Source organism: Mastacembelus armatus, chromosome 14 (assembly GCF_900324485.2).
Source record: "Mastacembelus armatus chromosome 14, fMasArm1.2, whole genome shotgun sequence".
Lineage (NCBI taxonomy): Eukaryota > Metazoa > Chordata > Actinopteri > Synbranchiformes > Mastacembelidae > Mastacembelus > Mastacembelus armatus.
In genome coordinates this window covers 9,914,270-9,935,669 of record NC_046646.1, presented here as the reverse complement: position 1 = coordinate 9,935,669, position 21,400 = coordinate 9,914,270, and the positions used below count along the sequence as shown (strand labels likewise).

At 40.7% G+C, this 21,400-nt stretch overlaps 1 protein-coding gene across 5 annotated transcripts in view; it reads left to right on the top strand.

Moving 5' to 3' along the window:
- LOC113142816 (glutamate receptor 3-like) overlaps positions 1 to 21,400 on the top strand; it is a 66,576-nt gene that overhangs the window by 26,387 nt on the left and 18,789 nt on the right. For 4 of the 5 annotated variants that reach the window (XR_003296986.1, XM_026328106.1, XM_026328110.1 and 1 more), the window contains exons 4-11: positions 5,653 to 5,840; positions 13,463 to 13,516; positions 13,776 to 13,937; positions 14,325 to 14,492; positions 14,799 to 14,903; positions 16,840 to 16,947; positions 18,807 to 19,013; positions 20,380 to 20,753. Coding sequence is in view for 4 of the 5 variants with exons in the window: in XM_026328106.1 (XP_026183891.1) it covers positions 5,653 to 5,840; positions 13,463 to 13,516; positions 13,776 to 13,937; positions 14,325 to 14,492; positions 14,799 to 14,903; positions 16,840 to 16,947; positions 18,807 to 19,013; positions 20,380 to 20,753 (1,366 nt within the window). In the remaining variant the exon portion in view is untranslated. The remainder of the gene's footprint in view (positions 1 to 5,652; positions 5,841 to 13,462; positions 13,517 to 13,775; positions 13,938 to 14,324; positions 14,493 to 14,798; positions 14,904 to 16,839; positions 16,948 to 18,806; positions 19,014 to 20,379; positions 20,754 to 21,400) is intronic. The other variant, XM_026328109.1, reaches the window with a different exon arrangement.

Below are 21,400 nucleotides of genomic sequence, written 5' to 3'. Positions count from 1 at the left end.
ACCACGCTCAGTTGTCATGTGAGCCGCTCCCCAAGGCAGACATGAAGAAACACACGGCCAGGTGCCAGCAGAGCCTCAGTCGGTCGCTCTCCTCTGGCTGTGTCTGTCATGGAGGAAATGAATGTCCTGGTAAATGTATTAGTCTACATTTAATCAAATATGTTCCTTTCAGAATTTAAAACAATCTCAGCCTTAGCACATTTAACTTTTTTTTTTTTTTTTTTTTAATATATATATATATATATATATCAAGTAGTTTATTAAAGAAAAAACACCCAGCGGTCCAATATGCCATTTGAAGATACTTTATTTTAACATGCTAACATGACTGCAAGTAAAACAACATCATTTTATTTACAGTTGGACCCAATAGCCAAATACTGCTATGCTCTATAAAAGCAGTCCTCTGAGCTGCAAACAACACCATATCAGAGGACTGCTTACTGATCTCCTGGGCAGTGCTGTGTGGGCTACTAAGCTCATATATTCAAGAGAATCCCACAAGCAGGCCAGTGATTTTTGTGTTGCTTCCTCTAACAGCTGCCTTCATCTTTGGGCATTTTTTGAGGTGCATTTTGTGGACAAACCTCAAAGCAAAGTGCATTAATGATTTTTGTGATTGTGGACGTCAGCGTATTTAAGGGAGATAATCTCAGTGTTAGTGTCGTAGTGTGGTTCCTTGAAAGAAAAAGACATTTTTAACAACTTTTTTGCGACACCACAGTGTATTTTTGTTGCTTTATATTGGACTTCTAGCTGTTGATGTTTTTTTTTTTGTTTTTTTTAGGCCAGGTTACGTCTTCATTAGTTCTCACACTAAAAATGTCCCCCACTGTTTACAAGATTAGACTTCAGTTTTGAGTAGACAAAAGTGCACACCATCCATGCGAATAAACTGCAGAGGAAACATGTTGAATGCAGTAGCAACTTAGCTCTTTTCCCTCTCCCTTGTTTATGCCTACAGATAGTGTGTGTGTGAGGCTATGTCCACCTTAAATTTCTCTGTTTTGGTCTCCACCACCTTCAGAGAGAAGAAACTTTGTACGTTTTCCTGATGTTTTAACTTCTTCTTGTTTACTGCTGTCTTCTCACCAAGACTGAAATAGACAGTAGCTGGGCAGGCTGTGACATGCGGACACTGAGATGATCGAAGCTTGAAGTTCTCTACAGCTGGAAAGGATTTTATTCTTGAGATTGGGCTTGAAAACTGACATTTAATGCTACTACACAACACTTACGTAATTTATCACAGCTGTTTGAAAAATGTACTTATGTGAAAGATGAAATAGTCTTTTGTGTGAGATATATGTATATATATATATATATATATATATATATATACAGCCTCATGACAATATGCTCCTGATTTTGAATATTTATTATTTCCCAGGTCGGGGCTGAATAATTGACTCTGTAACATGTCCTTGGTGGTTGTCCTGCCTGCTGGCTGTTGTAAAACGCACCATCTGTTTACAAAGTCAACCAAACTCTTGGACCAAAAGACTTTGTCATTTGTGCCCCGACTGATAAATCACATCAGCGTTAATATTCGCCAAGAGACTTTGGTCCTTCGACATTTAGATTTCACATAAGCATTGTGCTTGTGCTTGTATTGTAGTTGAGGTTCAGTTAACTCTTTTGTGCACACTCAGTAACATTGACACGCTCATACAAGTGTTTAAAAGTATTCAGCTTGATTTAGTGACACAAAATGAACAAAAAATGAAACTCTCATGGAAAATATTTGTAAATCCCCTTGAAAGCTTTGTCTTAAGCAGCTACGAACACATTTTAAAATGTCACACATACCCCAGCTTAAGGTTTTCAGTGTCAGAACACTGAGAGCAGAGCTGACACTCAGCTTTTGCCTTTTTATTTTCCATTTGCAACCACAGATACACCATGCTGGATCCTTCTTTTAATATCTTCAAGCTAATAAAGAAAAATCCGCTTCTCCCTATTTTACCTGATAAGTGAGGTTTTGGTCTGAGGTCAGTTTAGCAGCTTCTTATCTTGGATTAGACTCTTTGAGATGGGGCGGTCACATTAACACTGATTTTGAATCCCTTAACCTCCCTGACAGTCAGACAAGTTTACGCATGTCTCCTTTGCCTCTTTAGACTCCTGAGTGGTGCCCAGCAAGAGCCACTTGTCTTTAAAGGCCATACCTGATCTGAGCAGTGTCTGCCGAGCACGTGGCTGTGAAGGTCACCAGCAGAGGAGTGGAGGACCCTCATGTCAGGAGAGTCGGTGTGATCTGAATACTTAAGACTTCATGTCAGCTCAGAAATCCATCAGTAATGGTTATTGGTGAATGGTAGAAGTGAGGCTAGTTCTATTTTTTGCTGTGAATGCATGATTGTTTATTTTCATTTCAAAATAAATAATTTCCCCTCAGCACTGGGTGACACAGGGAATGTTTTCATTCTGGGTTATTTGTACACAAAGACTAAAAACCCTGCTATTTCCAAATGTTGTCTACTTTACTTTTTATTGTCAAAGTATAAATTAAAAAAGAAATAGAAGAATTTTTTTTTGGTTTTGAAAAACATCCACGATTTACACAGGTTCTTTAAAAGGTTCTGTTTTCTATCGTTCACCAGTTAATTAAAATTAAAACTGATTCTCCCACTTAGAAAAAAGAGCAGGTGAATCTGTAAAAGGTCTTGTAGCGTCAAAGTCTGCACAGTAACGATTAGATTAAGGTCTAATTTGATAATTCAAGAAAAAAGTGACTTTTAACTGTAAAATATCATCTTTGACAGTTTAACACGTTCTTACAAATTATGTGTAGATATATCCCTAATGGATAGAGAGTCAGACTTGCAACCCGAAAAGTTGCGGGTTCGAGTCTCAGGTCCGGCAGGAATTGTCGGTGAGGCAGAGTGAATAGCCAGCGCTGAGCGCCACAGCATGGCTGCCCACTGCTCCGGGTGTGTGTTCACGGTGTGTATGTTCACTGCTGTGTGTGTGCACGTTAAATGCACAAATTACGAGTATGGGTCACCATACTTGGCTGCACACGTCACTTCACTTCACTTCACTAATGAGCACTGTTTTATATACATTACTCTATAATCTACTGATGATGGAAAGTAATATAACACCTAAAGCAGACATAATAGTTAAGTGCAGTCTGGTCTGTGCTGCAGGCAGGTTGTGGATCACTTGACTATGATACAGTGTGAGACCCAGTTTTCATTTAGCTCATATGATGCCTGCTTTATAGGAGAAGGGTTCTGTAGTGGATTTATATTTACATATGTCTCACACCAGCCTATTCAGTAGCCTTAATAATATGCATCATTTTATGGAATCAGCAGTTTTGTCCTTGCACTGTGAGAAAGGAGCAACAAAGCATATGATGCCGCCTCTGTTTATTTGGTCCAGTCAGCTGAAGTGTGTCGGTGCTCTGGTAAACGGGAAAAGTCTGTGCTGTTCTTATCTCTCCGTTAGTTACGACCTGCAGTAATGTAGCACATAATGAGCTTCTGTCGTCATGTATTTTCACCATCACTCAACATACTGTGTGTGCTGTTCCTCAGATAATAGAACTATGCAGATTTCTGATGTATGTTGCTCATTTCTACACTAGTACATAATCGTTTAAAATGAACTTTTGTGATTTCAAATTGTCTGTTAATCGCTTTTAAATTGCATTTTATTTGACACAGTTATGGTTTACCCCTGGATTGTAAGACTGGGAAAAGCATTATTATGATCCGATTTTAAATGCAGTCTCACAAACTTATATTTGTTGATGTTATAACAATGTACCAAACTAAGATAAATAATATACAATAAGTGGTTAAAAAGTTCCTCAGCTACAGGCAAAAATCCCATGTTGCTAAAGTTTTTGTAAAAGTAACCAGAAATTAATGGCTTTTTTCAAAGGCCAGGATTAGATACAATTATCATTCATGGTTGTTAGTATCTAGGTCATAGGAGGGTGAGTGTGTCTATGTGTGTGTAGGTCCAAGTATGTATTTATTCTCCTCCCTTGACACAGGTTGAACCCTTCAAATAGCTCACGTAATCCTTCTAGTAGATTCCTGAAACAATTCAAGTAATCAGAGAGTTTAGTTTCATTTGAAATTGCACCAGCTACTGTATATACCCTCATTTACAAAAGATGCCAAATAGTGGATAATAACATCAGGAATTTCATTGTAGCATCACTTGAATAATAGACCATATCTAAGCATTCTGGCCTGAAACAATAATCTTGTTTATTTTCCACAAGGGTAATAGAAAGGAAAGTGACAAATGGCTTCTCTGATTTTTTTTTAATACATTTAAAACAAATATACCCAGAGATTTCAAGTTCATTTTCTTTTTAAATGGAGTCACTCCTGTTTCTTTTCAATTGTGTTTGTGGGCTGAGGACCATGAATTCCTAACTTTCTTAACTATTAGAAATTCCTTTTGCATGTATGATGACTGCTCTGTGTCCCTGCGAGGTTACTGTCATCTCAACTTCTTCCTTTCATATTCCCCATCCACTGATTGATCACATGGCACTACGAGATCTGCAAAGTAAACACACCACCTGTGCTAGCTGAACTTCTTCTTGAGTGGCACGTTTTACTGCATTTGGTACAGTAGGTGCTACATGACTTACCATTGTGTCTTTGCTCTGTACTTTTGTTAATTCCAACCTTAAATGTGACTGTGCAGCAGTGATAACTGAGGTGACCTCCTGTGACACACTGCAGAGGCATCATGGGACACAGCCATTTCCCAGTTAATTATTAGTTAATTACAGTACGGTGTGTAACCTCTCTGTCATTGTTGTAGGTGCCACGGCTTTAATGAAATCTTTTGTGGGTATATTGATCCTGTGTGGACTCTTTCTTCCCTGCTGAGTCTGCTTTGTTTGTGGCTCATATAGTCTTTCTAAACTTTTGTCAGGCTTCCCTTACAGCCCAAAGCATTGCCAGCAATAGGCTTTGAGTTTACTATCTCTTACTGGGCCATAAAAAATATCTTTATCTGGACTGTTTGTCTGAAATTCAGGCTGTGCGACGTTTTTCTTCTAGTCAAGTCAAATCGAATCAAGTCAAATGGTTTTTATTGTCGTTTCAACCACGTACAGGGAATACAGCACATAGTAAAATAAAAACAATGTTCCTCCAGGAAACCACGGTGCTACATAAAACAACACAAAGCTACACAAAGCCACACATCTCTAGAAATTAAACTAAGAGCTCTAAGCTACATAAAAGTGAGTGAGTGCATCCTATCCAGCTAACCAAATATTATTAGACTGCTTGAAAATCACTTAAATTGATACAGGCCAGACCAGTTTTATTATGAAACCTATTTCATATGTTCCATGTCATGTAAACCTTTGTTACCTGCTGTAGATTTCTCTGTTTGTTTTTTTCTTTGCTTACTCATCCAGCCGCAGCATGTCTTCGGGTAAATCCTACACAAGGATTGTATAGTTCAAGTAAACATTTCAGCAGTGCATCATGGGCTTGCTAATAGTTTTACCTTTTCTACTAAAAAGCTGGTCAAAGCCATCTAACATGTTGTTAACCATTGTTGATAGACAGAATATGCTTGTAGCAGTTTCGATTTGCAGCACCTGCTGTTTGTTCTCTGAAAACCTAAAGTTGTCTGACAGAGCTCTTCTCACTGCTCCTCCAGGTTTTGCAATCCTCCAGGCCATCATGGAGTCGGCTGTGGCCAATAACTGGCAGGTGACAGCTCGCTCGGTGGGGAACGTTGTGGATCCCACAGAGTACAGACGCATCATTGAGGAGATGGACCGCCGGCAGGAGAAACGCTTTCTGATCGACTGTGAAGTGGTCAGGATCAACTCCATACTGGAGCAGGTATGTCCACTGCTGGTTCAGTCGGTTTTACTTCAGAAAAGTATCCCTGGAAACAAAACTTCTTGTCTCAGTTCTGCTAAGGAATAAACATCCTGTCTACTTTTTGCCTTGAACACCATCTCAATTTACACACTCAGTGAAATATAGCACTCTCCTGGCTTGCTCTGCTCCCCACTTTTCATTTGTTGTTTGTTATTACCCTAAACACTTGGTGTGCATCACAATTGCCTCAGAGCTCAGCTTTCTCATTTAGAAGACAATGTTAAAACAGGAGAGACAGGTACATTCAATTAAGGCTTGTTATTTGTTGTCTTTTGTGCGTACATTGTTTGAGGTCACCTGGGCCTAATTCACGTGGAGGAATTAAACAGCCTCCTCATCCTGGTTTCCTAGGTGATGATCAGCTAGCAGTTTTCCCACATGAGTCTTGATTCATATTCAGTGTTTGCTAATGCATGCTACTTACCGTGGCTGCACTGTCGAGAATACTTTGTTGTCTGTAACTGGGAATTCGCTTATTTATTCAGAAGATCATTAGTGTTCATTTGGAGGATTAGAGGCTATGGTGCATATGTAGTCATGTTTTGTCTTGCAAATGAATTTTAAAATTGTGCTGCTCCTTGAGATGCATGCAGCTGAACAGACTCATCTGTTTTTCCTTCGACCTGCTGCACTGATGAACTCTAATCCTGACTTAAATGACCTTACTCCCAACCCTAAACTTGTCAATTAGCCCAAACTGTGTTCACAAGTGACGTCTTACAGCCCTACACATACTTTCTGCGCACGTTTAGAAAGTAAAACCAAAGAAGCTGAATTAAAAATTGTGTATTTCTCCCTAGTTTGTGTTACTGCAGCTATTACAGCTGTACAGACTTGAATCATGTGTTTCAAAGACTGTCACGTCCACCAGTGTTATCTGATTTCCATGTGCGCTCATTTGAGCTATTCATTTCAAGCACATCTTAACCTTCTGTTCTTTGCCGAGGTGTTTGCGTGTAAAGGCTTCTGCCCTCTACATAATGATCTCCATTATTGCCGGCCTTACGAGTTTTACCCTGACCTTCACTGCAGATCTGTCTTCTGATGTGTGGGAATATTTTTAGTGACAGCACAGAACATTTTCGTTAATTAAGAGAAGTTTGCTTTTCATCTACCCTGCACATTGATACATAGGGTTTCTGATTCACACTATCCAGTGAGATAATGGTGGTCACTTATTGTCACATCAGGCCGATTCGATCATAATCTCTTTACTGTGAATGCTGGTCATGTCAGTAGCATCTGTCCCTCCACATACTCCATCCCTTATATGAGTTATGACATCAACACTTGCTTTAATGTAACATAGCTCCCAGCGTAAGTAGGACACACTGTCCCGTAACAGCAACAACAATGAGCCTACTATAAATAGCCTACCCTCCTAGCTTAAGGGAAGATCTCACACAAAGGCAGGAGTGAGCGAACACAACGAGATCAGTCAGGCATCAGCAAGCAGCCATTCTCAACATGATTTATTTTTTAATCAGTGTTTTGGATTGGGCCCCATAAATAAATTGTAATTGTCAAAATAATAATTAAATGACTTTAATATGTGCATTTAAACTATTATGTCTACCCAGTGCATTATTAATGAATTTATACGCAGACATCTATTGTTTAATTTGTGCTAATTACTTTTGTCTGACTTTTCATCACGGTAGTTTCCATTGCAACAGGCTGGACTTGTTGAAATATGTGCTCTGGGAATTTTTTTGCTTCCCCGCTGGCTCTTTTACCACCTTTTTAAAATATCAGTCTGCTCATCCCTTCAATAAAGTAAGACAGAGTGATAAACACCTCTAAGGCTTCTCATCAATAATAGAAGCACAGTGAATATGTGATCGCTGCCAGAGAGGACCCGTCACCTCCAGCCTCCTTCTGCACCGTGGACAAAGAGAAAGAGAGAAACAAACTAGAAAGGCAGAGCTTGTGGGAATTGAGCCATGTAGTGTGAGTCTCTAGTGCTATGGAGAGAAATAGGAAAGGTGCCGAACACCCTGAGATGCACTGGGTTGCCACAGCTGGCTGAGTAGGATAGTAAATCAACATGGCGTAATGGGATGAGATTACATCTGTGTGGATGTTATTTAATCCTGTATGTGAATTGTAGTTTTGTCTCTTGCTTCATGTGGACATTAGTTTTAATGGCATGACATAAACAAAAATTCTGTGAGATAAATATTTTCTCTCATGGTTTTTAGACACAACTCTGTGACTGCAGACTGTAGTACTGGATCCTTTCAGAGATAGAATATCTGTATGAAAATCTGAGCAAACGAGATTTTTTTCTGCTCACAAATAGAAGAACAAACAGGTTCTTATATTGTAGTTCATTTCCACGAAGAACGGTTTCACACTGACGAAACCATAACTAAAACACCTGAGTATTTTCCCCTGGGCTGATATGTGACAATTTGACTAAATGAAAATATACTGTATATAGTTGTGCATATTGATGAGAAACACTGAATGTAATGACTGATCCAAATAAAAAATGACTTTAGTTATTTTAAAGACACAGTCAATATGAAGTCAAGTCTTTGGCACTGTTACTTGAAACCATATTAAAATAATGAACAACTGAAAATACTCATATTAGGGACCATATTAATCTGGAAAAGGAGCCATTTTTGACCATTCTTCATTGAGTTGTTCTTTTTTCTTGTTTCTGTCTTTGCACCAATGTTGTGCATGTAAGCTCAACTACAAAAATAAATGAAAGAACAGCATGAAAACTGCACATGAAATACATAAGCTTGAACTGTAATGGCCCTCAAATAAACCCAACAGAACTATCTGTGCTTAGACCTCTGTTTCCTTTTTCCTTTTTCTTAACTTTGGCAATAATCAAGAAAACATGGCTCCTGAAAAAGGGAAAGCAGAGGAGGTTTTTGTACAGCTCTCTTTGTAGTTCAGGCATTGGTTAAAAGCAACTTGAATGGAAAACAACATCAAACATGCACACGCTGGTGAATTGGCAGGTGAACGGTTATAACAAATATGGTGAGGAATAAATTCACGCTATAAATTCATATGCATTTTTTATTTTGTTGGCACTGGCATTGAATAAGAAGAAGCTGATGGCCACTGCAGCCTCCTAAACCATCAGGCTGCTCACAGGCTCAGGAACAAGACTAGTAAAAAAATGATCATTTAAGTGCTTGAATTATTTATTTATTTTCATGTAATAAAAGACATTTCTTTCAAAGATTCAGCTTTGAGGAAAGGAGTGATGAGCAGTAAAATATTTGGAGCAATGTTTGACTGATTCACGGCCATATCTTTCCTCTGCTGTTTTCTTTAATGCAATTCTTTGACAGTTAAATCCCTCCTCACATTTTGCCTAGTTTTGAGTAGCATAATGATAATTAGTTGACTGGTGAAAGGGGACAGTTATCAACCTCAGGATGCCCGTTGCAGTTCTGAAGAAGGCAGATGACAAATCACTGTAACAAACAGGAGCCTCCATCAGTGGGAACAGAGTCAAATCCTCTTGAAGGCACTTGGGCAGACATCCAGCTTTGCACAGGACTGTGGCTCCAGCCTGCTTAATTAGAGCCAATTCCCACAGGAATATTTAGGCTGATCGTCCTGCAGCTCAGCCCTCATCAAACGACACAGTGCAGCCTGCTTGACTATATAGGAGAAGCCCTGTGGACGGACGAATAAAGACAAGTGAGACCCGGAACAACTGCTGTCTCTCTTGTGTCCTGGAGTTACAGTCTGTCTCCTCCACAGCACGGGGAGATGGGCTCATATATCTGATTATATCATCAACAAAGTGGGGAATCGTAATGTACAGAGGTGACATGGGTCAGACTGCATGCTAGGTTTGTCTTTTAGTAACAATGTCTCCGTCAAGTCCTTGTCCTCTGATCCCGATCTCGGTCATTTAACCTTCGCCAATACTGAGTCTCAGTCTGATAGACTCTTATTATTTTTATGGGTAATACATTTTCACAGTTCAGCCTTACAATAAAATTATTCCAATCAATCCAGTCTCTATGGGTGACAATTCAAAAGCTGCGAAATGCATTAAGAGAAATTGCATCTAAGCTGTTCCTAAATGTTTTAATATCTTTTTTTTTTCCAAACTAAAAAAGTTAAAAGTATAAATTGTGTTTGGTGTAGCAATGGTTTTCATTTGCTTTTTAACAAAATAAGCAAGGAAACAAACTAAAATATGTGTTAAATAGCTCCCTTTCAGCATTGTGATACCAAAAATTGAACACTCATATGGAGTAATGTAATCATAATCCCACTTCAGAAGGGTGTAACAGCTAAACTTTAACATTCACAGTAGCAACTAATACAAATCAAAGCCCACTGAGTGCTGCATTGTAGTAAAATGTTATGAGTGAACTCATTGTATACTGAAGGACTTCATTTTTAGGTGTTGTATCAAACTGGTAGTATTGATCGTCACTCTGTTACTACCACCTGGTTTTTATTTTCTAATTTAAAATATTTCCACAGTGCAGACATTTTATCCATGTTGTGCTACAAACTACTCTCCGTTTACAACCGGAGGTTCATGCTCAATAAATCCAATGATCAGAAATACCCCGACCTGCCCTGATACCAGTCATCAGGTCTAGACATCCCTATGTCTTAGCAGAGTCATTTGATTGTAATGCACTGGAAGAGGCTGGAAGATAATGTCCTGTGTTTTATTTTTCACTGTGTGGTACACCACTACCTTACTACTGTTATAAGGATGGCATGGAAATTTTAAATTGAGCAAAAATTCAAGGACGAGTTAGACATTCACATCTGACCTTCTTGGTCAGACTCGTCATAGAGCCAAGAGGTTTTGAACTCTTGCCAGATGAGAACATTAACAGTAGAAAACAGTGCATGACACTGACACTGTCCCTTCCATTCAATAAGCATTAAAAATTTAGCAGACAGAACAGTCAGTGCTGCAGGATCTTCTTGCTCTAAGGCCTTTTTTTCCCTGAGCTGTGTGAAGAGGCTGTTTTGTGAGAAATGGATTCTGACAGAGAGGAACATATGAGTCCTGTGACACTAAAAATGTTGTTTTCTCAGTGACGGTTGTGCCTGACCTCTTCCAGGTTCTTGGTGGGTTCACATACTCAGAAACAGTGGTTATCCCAGGGGACCATGAAACTGGAACATCAGGACCCTAAAAATATTTGTTATGCCCAGATGATTTCTTTTTTTTTCCTTTTTCAGAACAGCACTGACAGCAGATTAGGGAGCAAATGCCACAATAGCACCCTTTACAAGAACATATGCAGTGCTCTCTTTGTGACATATGAAAACAGATAATTTGATGGATGGATGGAAATAGAAATATAGATAAAAAATATCTATAAATGAGAGCTCCCTAACACACATAAATCAACAGTTTAAACCATTGATGAAAAAGCTGTCACGGTTGTGGACATCTTTATTCTGATCACTGGGGGGTGTTACATAAATTTCAGGCGCTTCTAGACAGACCTGAGCTGCACAAACTCCTCTCCACTGTGAAGGCCTGAAAACAGAACTGACTACACACAACTAGCAAAACCCAGAACCACACTATAAAGCATCGGTCAGGGCTTTTAGTTTGGTGTTGACTCACTGGTTGTATGAGAGCATACCTCCCAGAATGCAGTCTGTTTTTCTGATTTATTAAGAAGAGGAAACTGAAGTTCTTCAGCCAGATTTCCCAACTTTAGAACAGTCTCTGTGTTCGCTGCCAACTCGATGACTACCAGTGCAGCTGTCAGGGGATTTTCTGTTGTTTTCATGCAAGTCGAAAGCTTTTGTTTTGAAAAAGAATACTTGACGCAAAAAACAAGTGGTAAATCTATGATGCATGAAAGTATATAAAACGATTTGACTGTCTCAGTGCAAAAAGACACAAAGTCTACATGAAATCTCTAATTTCAATAAGGAGGTAGAATGTTTGGAGTAATTTGATAGTGCCACAGGACTGCAGTTAAATAATCCAAGAAACTACAGTCGGTGTTTATGAACCATCTTCAGAGTACTCATCCCTCTCCTGCTACTCTTCAGTAGGCAGCCAAATACAACAGAAACACTCCCACGTTATTTGTTTGTGTGTGCCTCGTAGCTACAGTAAGCAATAAATGTTTACAGCTGATTGTTTTTTAACAGCTAAACGAGGCTTCAGTCAGAAACAGCAGTCGAAGTGTCAGTTTCTGATGCTCATAAAGAAGTGTGAAGTCTCTTGCTTTCTGCCTGAGTGTGCTGCTGACAAACAGGAGTTGTAGCCAGTCACTCGAGGCACTGCGGCTTCATTAACTGCTTGTTGTGTCGCTGCACTCGGGTCGCTGCCGCTCCCTCTCACATGGATGAATGGCAAATGAAAAGCTTTTCAAGACAATTTGGAGGACAATAAGCACAAATGCTTCCAGGAATTATTTGCTTATGAGGAAAAAGTATGATGTGTGACTTTTAGGGTCGGCAGTTGTGCAAAACGCAATGAAACCGCTTTGCATTTCCAGGAAAGGTAATTGGATTTTACTGTTGAAATTGTTCAAAGCGTAAAGGCCGGTCGGAAGGGCCGAACTCGGAGTATCAAGGACGTTGTCTCTTTGGAGGCACACACAACATTAAGGCAGGAGTAAACAGAGGGTTTCAGGTTGCACAGGTGTGACTGAAAGCACAGTTATCATGTTCACACACAGAGGAATAAAGTAAAAAAGGACCATTTCAAGTCAGACCTACAAGAAATACGTCAGTAAGACATGCACCACAGGCAGGCTTGTCCTTGTTCCAGTGTTTCTGTAAAATTTCTAAATCCTAAATTTCTTATTATAAAATCTCTGTAAAGTGATATCACTTTCAATCTGGACATTAAGATGATTTCAGTGCCAGAGTATACTTATAAAAACTGTGGGCGAGTGTAGAAAGTGAAAAGACAGGGGGGGGAAACAGCTATCCACCCCCACAGTATCTTTTTGAAGCTTTGTACTCTGCAGTGGAGAGTCAGAGTCGAAGCAGATATGGAGAGAGAAAGTGAGTGTGTGTGTGTGTGAGAGGAGAGAGAGAGAGAAAGAGAGAGAGAGGGAGAGAGAGGGAGAGGGAGGCTTGGCTGGTGAAGAAGTTTAGAGAAATCAGCGAGTGCAGCTCTCTGTGTCTGCAGGCTCAGACAGGTGCTGTGCAATGTTTTGGGTTTAATTAAGTCTAGTGAGCGACTGAGACAGGCGGAGCAGGAAGGGGCAGACTGCAGAGCACAGGCATGTGCAGAGAGAAAGAGGCAAGGAGGGAGGTTTGCTGGAGCCTTGGCCTTATTTTACATGTTGAAGTTAATGGAAAGAAACAAGCACTGTCATCGCAGGTTCTCCCCTCTGTGTGTGTGTGTGTCTCACATGCACACTCACACACACACACACACATACACACACACACACACTCGAATGTGCTTGCCCTTTCAAACATAGCATTTGAGTTTCTTTCTTTTTTCCATTTCTTTCTACCAACTACTCTGTGTTATGAAATTAAAGGTCTTTGTCATTTCTAAATCCCAGCCCTCCAAATATTCTCAGTGTTATGTCATGTATGGTGTATGTGACTCATTGTGTGCCCCCTCCTGCGACTTGTAGGTGGTGACCTCAGGAAAGAACGGCAGAGGATACCACTACATCCTCGCCAACCTGGTGAGAGCGCGCAGCATGAAACAGTTTAAGACAACACTCACAAACACACACGCACAACTCAGTGCTCAGTGTGATGAAATGCAGTGCAAGGAAATGTAACGCTCACTAGTGTTGTCACACTTGCGACTGAGTGCAGCGATTAAACGTAACTAAGAAAAAAAGCACCTGATGGACAAGCCCAAGCGGTTTTTGGCTGTTTGTTCTTTGCTGCTAATGATTCCTTGCTCTGTTACCAGCCGGTTCTGCTCCTTGTTCTCAGGGTTTTTCCAACATGAGCCTGGACAGAGTCTTTGCTGGTGGAGCCAACATCACAGGCTTCCAGATCATCAACCCAGACAGCCCCATCGTCCAGCAGTTTCTCCAGCGCTGGGAGCGCCTGGATGAAAGAGAATTTCCAGAAGCCAAAAATACTCCACTGAAGGTCAGTGAGGCATAGCATGTCGACACTGCAGTAACATTTTATTTAGTATCTTTAAAGATCTTTTTTCCTCTCCTATCTATTCCCAGTTTTAAAGTAGTAACTCTGCTGAAACCAGAGAAAATATGTCACTCTGGATCTTTTCACTGAGTCATTGCTAAAATAACTTGTCCCTTGCTTGTCCTTGAATAGAGCTGGCTTTCATAGTCAGGCAGTTTTTATGTCAATCATAAAGCAAGGCTTGGATTTTTTTTTTTTTTACGTTTTACATGTGTAGCACTGCTATCTGCGTACACCATCTTGGCCTACTTGTGTAAATAGATAAATAAACATCTTGTGTTGGGTCTGCATGATGGTCACTGCTGCGTCACTGGGATTCCTTTGTTGCAGTACACATCAGCACTGACCCACGATGCCATCCTCGTGATTGCGGAGGCCTTCCGGTATCTTCGGCGGCAGCGCGTGGACGTGTCTCGCAGGGGGAGCGCAGGTGACTGTCTCGCCAACCCCGCCGTGCCCTGGAGCCAAGGCATCGACATCGAGAGAGCCCTGAAAATGGTAGGACTGGTAGGACTTTAGTGATAAAACCGTTTCCACTTCTCCCAGTAATAGTGTCCTAGCACAGCTTTAAAGACTCATGGTTCCTCGACAGTCATCAGACTGAGTCACGTTAAGACTCCAGGTTCACTCTGAACTTGCCAACCATATCACCAGACACATTGGACAGACAGGCCGACTACTTCAAATATGTATTTAATAAACAGCACACATGGAAAACCAAAAGGCTCTGTTCATGACGACCATTTGATGCACGTGTTCATGTGGAGTTTGCTCACAGAAACAAGTGTTGTCTTGATCTGACAGGTCCAAGTACAAGGTATGACAGGAAACATCCAGTTTGACACATTTGGTCGGCGATCTAATTACACAATCAACGTGTATGAGATGAAGTCAGGAGGCCCCAGGAGGGTAAGTCAGCACATAGCCTTGGAAACGTCTGTCAAAATTTGATTTAATTAATCAATGAATGATATAATTACTCTTGGAAGGTTTAGCATATGATATATGTACTACATTTTAATAAATACAGGCAGGTTTCAAGCAACTCTGTCATTTGGATTTGGATTTCTGTTGGCATGCTGAAAGTACACAAGTTAGAGTTGATTCTGATTTGGACAGAAGCTGCCAGTAGCCTGGTGTTGCGGAGCCAGCCCAAATCATGTGAACACACACACCCTCTGAGAGTTTAATCTGGAAAACATCCACTGAGAATCAGCCGAGCCCTGCAGAGTAGAAGCTGGTCCGGTCTTCACAGTCCACAAACTTTCAGGGGGATGACATGGAAACATCACCTCACACTTATTTAGAAACAGCTTAGAGTCACAAATTTAGAAGAACTTTGGTGTTTCTGCAATCATGAGGCTGCAGAGTGGCTTCTCAGCTCATGTTAGGCTCATGTTGTGCGTGTTTTAGTCCTATCAGCAGTATTGAAGTTGTACATGTAGCAGCGCAAGAGCAGCTGAAATTAAATTGCATGTTTATATTAGAATAAGAGGAATATATTACTATATTAGAATTCACATCAGCCTTAGACACAAACAGAGAAAAGCCAAGAGCTGTGAGCTGCAGCACGCATTAGCTTTCTGCTGCAGTCTGTCTGTTTTGACTGGGAGCTTGGGCACGTATTTCTCGTGTCTTGGCTTGCTAAACAAGCCTGTGACCGTCTACTGAGGGAAATGTGCACTGGCTCGGAACAGTCATTTAGCTAGTTAGCTTGACAGCTGTAGCGCTTGTCAATACCTGTTAGTTTCGATGCTAAATGATTATGTCCTTTTTCTTCATTGCCCAAACAAAACATTGTTTATCTCTCCATTAGTTTGTAAGCTGAAGTTACCAGAGTAGGTCTATTCACAAACACCTTCGTCTTCCCATTGCTTGGAGGGTAAAAGGTAATTTCTGATCATCTTCCTTTCAGTAATAAAATGAATAAATAAACAAACAAATATTAATTTGAGAATGGCTTTTGAGAGATAATTTTCTAATTTCAACACATTGATCTAGCTCGAGATACTGGGTGTCTCACTACGCCCACTGCTCTGCTGTAATTGGCTGTATATAATTGGGCAGGCCAGAGGATACAAACATCACACACACACACGCACACACACACACCCTCACACACACACACACACACACACACACACACAGAAACACCCACAGTGTTCCATGACCCTGAACTCTGACAAGGCCCCACGAAAACTGGCAATGAGATGAAGTGGCTCCATACTGTCCATATAGCTCATCTCACGAGGCAACATACATCAGCTCGACCCTCACATCCAGGCTCAGTGCGAGCCAATCTGCAGTGACAACAGAGTGAGTACTGTGCCTTATAGCTACCACGACCGGGAGATGTTGATGATTTCTTCTCGGCTCGAGACATCATTGTGTAACAGAAATAAACATAATGCAGCTACAGGAATCATCTCACGTCCGGCAGACACAGGCCGCTGTTTGTTTTATTGTGTTAGATGATAGTGTTTGCACTGTGTAGTGTTAATGGGAGAGAAGAACAACCTACTGCACAGGCTGGATAAGGCTATTAGCTTTGTAATTCTGCTATTAATTTTATCATTCTCTATTGGTGCTGCTTTCTTGTTATGTAAGGGAACATTTGCAGAGCCAGGAATAGATTACTCCTACTCTGCTGAAGTGAAGCCCAGGTGAAGTGAGAAGCACCACTACAAGCTTTTTATAAAACCGTACATCAGGCAAAACCAACACTGTCTCCAGCTGTACAGAAAGAGCCAACCAACTCACCTGTGCTTGGAGGCTCTAGTATATTGAAAAAATAAAACGTCTTGCTTCTTCTTTTAATAACTCTGAACCTTTGTGTCATTTTCAGATCGGCTACTGGAATGAGTACGAAAAATTTGTATATATAATGGATCAGCAGGTCACCAACGAGTCCTCTTCTGTGGAAAACCGAACAATTGTGGTCACTACTATTATGGTACACACTCAAGCAGGTTTTAAGTGTTTCACCTTAAGACTTCTGCCACTCAAGGTCAAGGTGTCCATTGTTGCAATCTGTCCTGGGAGGGTAGAATTATTTTAGTTTCAGTTGCTTTCCATCCACTCACTACATGTTGAAACAGTCGATTCACAAAGAGTGTTTCAACTGTATCCGTGTGGGTGCCAAAGCATTTTGGTTTTTTTATATTACAGTGGGCTGTTGTAGTAGTGACGTCACAATAACGGCTTTGGTAATGATAACTATAGACATAGACATCATCGTTTTTACATTCAGTGCATACGTAAGTAAAAATGTTTCCCTCTCATTAAGTAAACTGTCAGTGACGCTGGTGAGACAAGGCAGGCATGAAGGCATGAAATGATCTGCACACAATGAGGACACAAACAACCAAAACTTTGGCGCTCAGTTCTAATGGGAGGTCTTGCCAAATCCCAGTTGTCCCAGTATATTAGGTCCTGGTGTAACCACAGTGCAGGTTAGTAATCATCTGCCATTTTTAAATGTAAGACAAGGTGCGCCTTATCTTACACTTAAAACCACGGCTTCTCCTTCCTTCTGACTTTGTCTATCATGTTTTCATGTTAGGCAAATTCAGAATGTAATAGTCATGCATTCTCATTTCAGTGTCCAGAGCTCATTGTCCTCATGACCAGGCTGGATATGCAGCAATATTCAGGGTGAGGGGTGAAAAAAATAAAGACTTGGGTCATTGCATTGTTTTCTCACTGTCCGGCACGGCTTTGATTTGAATAAAGACAACTCTTATTTTAGATGCATCATAGTCATCTCATTAAGGTCATGTTACATCCCATAACTTTAAACAAAAATGCCTTGTTGATGAAAGGCCACCCTATTATTGCAGGGTGCAATTCTTTTCATTTGTACATGACTACAGAATGGAAGAGGAAGAAGGACTAGCTCCAACAACAAAGAGGTAAAACTGTTGGATACTTGACAACCACCACGTCTAGAAACACCCTCTGAAAATCATTTTTATTCTGAGTCAAATAACCTCTGAAAAACATGTACATGCCCAACAGCAGAACAAATCACCACTGAATGTGGGACCATTGAATATCCCAGGGTGACAGTAGTTTGTCTAAAGGAGATTTGATGGCAAACATGTTTTCCATTATAGAGGAATTACTCAGTGCATTACTGAAATCCAAGACACAGAGGTGACGTGGATTAGTTAAACAGTAACATCAAGCAGATTATTTTGTTGTCATTAATGGAACAAATATTAAAGTGACTCAATGTCTTATTTGGACATACAGATACTCTTCTGAGTGGATCAGACATTTATTTTGCAGTTCATTTTTGTTAGATGAAACAAATGAGTCGCCATGATTTTAATATCTTCAATTTCTCTGCTGTCACTGACGTTTACTTTATGAACTGGAAAAGTGCTCCATTCAGCTTGTCCCGTCCCTGTGCCAGCCATGCTGATGCAAAGCACATGCAACACCCGCCTATCGCCCATTTTCACAGATTTAGATTTTGGACGTGGTTAGCATGAGGGAGGCCCGACATTATGTTTTGCTTCCTTTTATATGTGTTTGGTGCTTTGCTACTCCTGCTGGCCCAGTCGGCCTCTTTACTCCAGCCGCCCGCTTTTTTACGGTGTAGTCCCTCAGTAACACGCCTGTAACTGATGCTGTGTGTATGTGTTTAACCTCTGTTCTGTCATTTTAGTCTATGTTTTGCTTGTTTTTGTCGTCCCTGCATGCGTGCATGTTACAATCCCAATCTAGGCCGTGTGTGACCTGTGAGGTCTGGCCACTAAGGATGTGTGCTTTCTTTACTATGACCTTAAAATTATGTCTAATTAACAGGAAGCCCCATATGTGATGTACAAGAAAAACCATATGCAGCTGGATGGGAATGACAGATATGAAGGCTACTGTGTCGATTTAGCTTCTGAAATTGCAAAACATGTCGGGATAAAATATAAGCTGTCAATAGTGCCTGATGGGAAGTACGGAGCCAGAGATCCAGAGACCAAGACGTGGAACGGGATGGTGGGTGAACTGGTCTATGGGGTAAGTGTCAGTCTGCCTCCATAGCTTGTAAGGGCATGTGGTACTCTTTTTTTTTTTTTTTTTTTTTTTTTGTTCTCCCACATTTGAACAGAGGTTTTATAAAGCTCAGTCAGGCCATTTTTGCACATCATGCACATACAGTGTGATGAATCATTATAATATAATATTACCATGTCAAATATCCCATTTATCAATTTTAGTCCATCTGTCACTGGTAAAGATGGCAGCAGCTGGTGAAGAAGCCTTGTTAGATAAAATCCTGTTGCTGTCATCATTAATGTTGTACTACACCTGGCAAAACAAAGATAATGGTAACAGTGTGGTAACAAAATGGTAACAAAAAAAACAAAAAAAAACTCATATTAAGACATTTTTGGCCGTGTGCTGTGAGTGACTTTGGGGAAACGTTTCTTCTTCTGTAAAGTCACACTTCTACTGGCTTTAACAAGATGATTTACATCTTTTATGGGACCTCGACTGCTGAATAAATAATAAAACAAATCTCACATGGCACACTGCAATCTGCATGCAAACAGTGTTTCAGTGCAGGTTTCTCAATTTAACACTTGTAGCTTCTGCAGTTATGACTGCACCCGTGTTAATAGCTTAGATGGAGAGAGATGATCCCCTTAAGTAATTAAAATAGCCATGACAGACCCTGCTCTATAGTTCTGCATCCACACTGATTCTGTGTTGCCGTTATTTATCCAGTCAGATGTAAATGAACTCATACAAGAACAAATACTGGCCAGCTGTATTCAATTCGATTCGAGATCCTACCTAACTTGATCCAAGATATGAATCATTTGGGTTAAATATCTCCATATTTTTAAGTCAGAGTGTGGTCCAATTACAGCAGCACTCCCCCCCCCAAAACAGCTCACTGCAGCGAGATGCTAATTGGTGAGCCTGTCAGGCATTGCAGAGGATCTGACGGAGGTGAATTTAACAGGCTGATTCACATTTCATGGACTGCTTACATAAGCTCCTCCACCTCTGTCTTCCAACCCTCTGCCTGATTCATGGAGGAGATTTGGATCAAGACAAAGACATTAGCCAACACAAATGCTGAGTGATTCATTTTCAAATGGCAGATTCTTTCTGACTGGCATTATCACAGGACGGCTATTCAGTAGGCTATATTTTAATCTGCTGAATTGTGTCCAATTGCTGTTACACCATGAATTCACTTTTAACCTGACTGCGTGGTCATGCACTTTATGTGTTTTTAAGACAGTGTGATGTGTTTTTTTTGCTTTGATTGCAGCTTTACCAATAGTTTTGTTATGAAGTAACAGTATGAGTTGGATATTTATGGTTTCTCCTGTGAGTCTAATGCCCAGTGTGCCTGTTCCTGTTTCCACAGAGAGCTGACATAGCTGTGGCTCCTCTGACTATAACATTGGTACGGGAAGAAGTGATAGACTTCTCTAAGCCCTTCATGAGCTTGGGCATCTCCATTATGATAAAGAAGCCTCAAAAGTCCAAACCTGGAGTGTTTTCCTTCCTGGACCCACTGGCCTATGAAATTTGGATGTGTATAGTTTTTGCTTATATCGGCGTGAGTGTGGTTCTCTTCCTGGTGAGCCGTTTCAGCCCCTATGAGTGGCATCTGGATGAGAATGATGAGGCCAAAGACCCTCAGAGCCCCCCTGACCCTCCAAACGACTTTGGGATTTTTAATAGCCTGTGGTTCTCCCTGGGTGCCTTCATGCAGCAAGGATGCGATATCTCACCAAGGTTGGTTGTTGTGTTCGTTCTCCATCACCCCACAGTTCTTGTCATCTCTCTGCATTTTATGGTCCCATACATACCTCATCTTGCCATGGTGCATATATGTTATTTTGAGCTTTGTAGTGCTGCTGTGCACCTAACCTCATGCTTCGCTTCATAGCACTTTCCTTCCATTTCTTTCTCTTGCCATAAAGAAAACCTCTTTCTGCTTTACCGTATATCCATTTGTTTTGAAACTGCATGCAGGCAGTGATGCTTTGCATCCACAAAATAACTTATATCCACCATGCTGAGGGCTGTAAAATGCACAGGGGTCATTGCATTTCATTCAGAGGAGCTGCTTGAATTCCTCGTGACTCTTGGAGGGCTACCGTGTTTTTGCTGCATGTCACATTTTACGGTCATCAACTTGGTTCTTATAATGTATTTTGTGCAGAAGAATCTTCAGCAGCACCATAACTACATGATGTATTTTCCCAATACAGTGATCATCCAGTCATTCCCTTTGTTCATCCATCCATTCATCTCGTTACTCACCGCTGTTATAGCGTCCCTGACCTCTTCTTCATAGATTCCCACTTCTGACATCCTTTAGCGAAGCTGGGTGAACACGAGTATGAGAGAGGTTTTCACAGATTCAGATGTATCTGGCA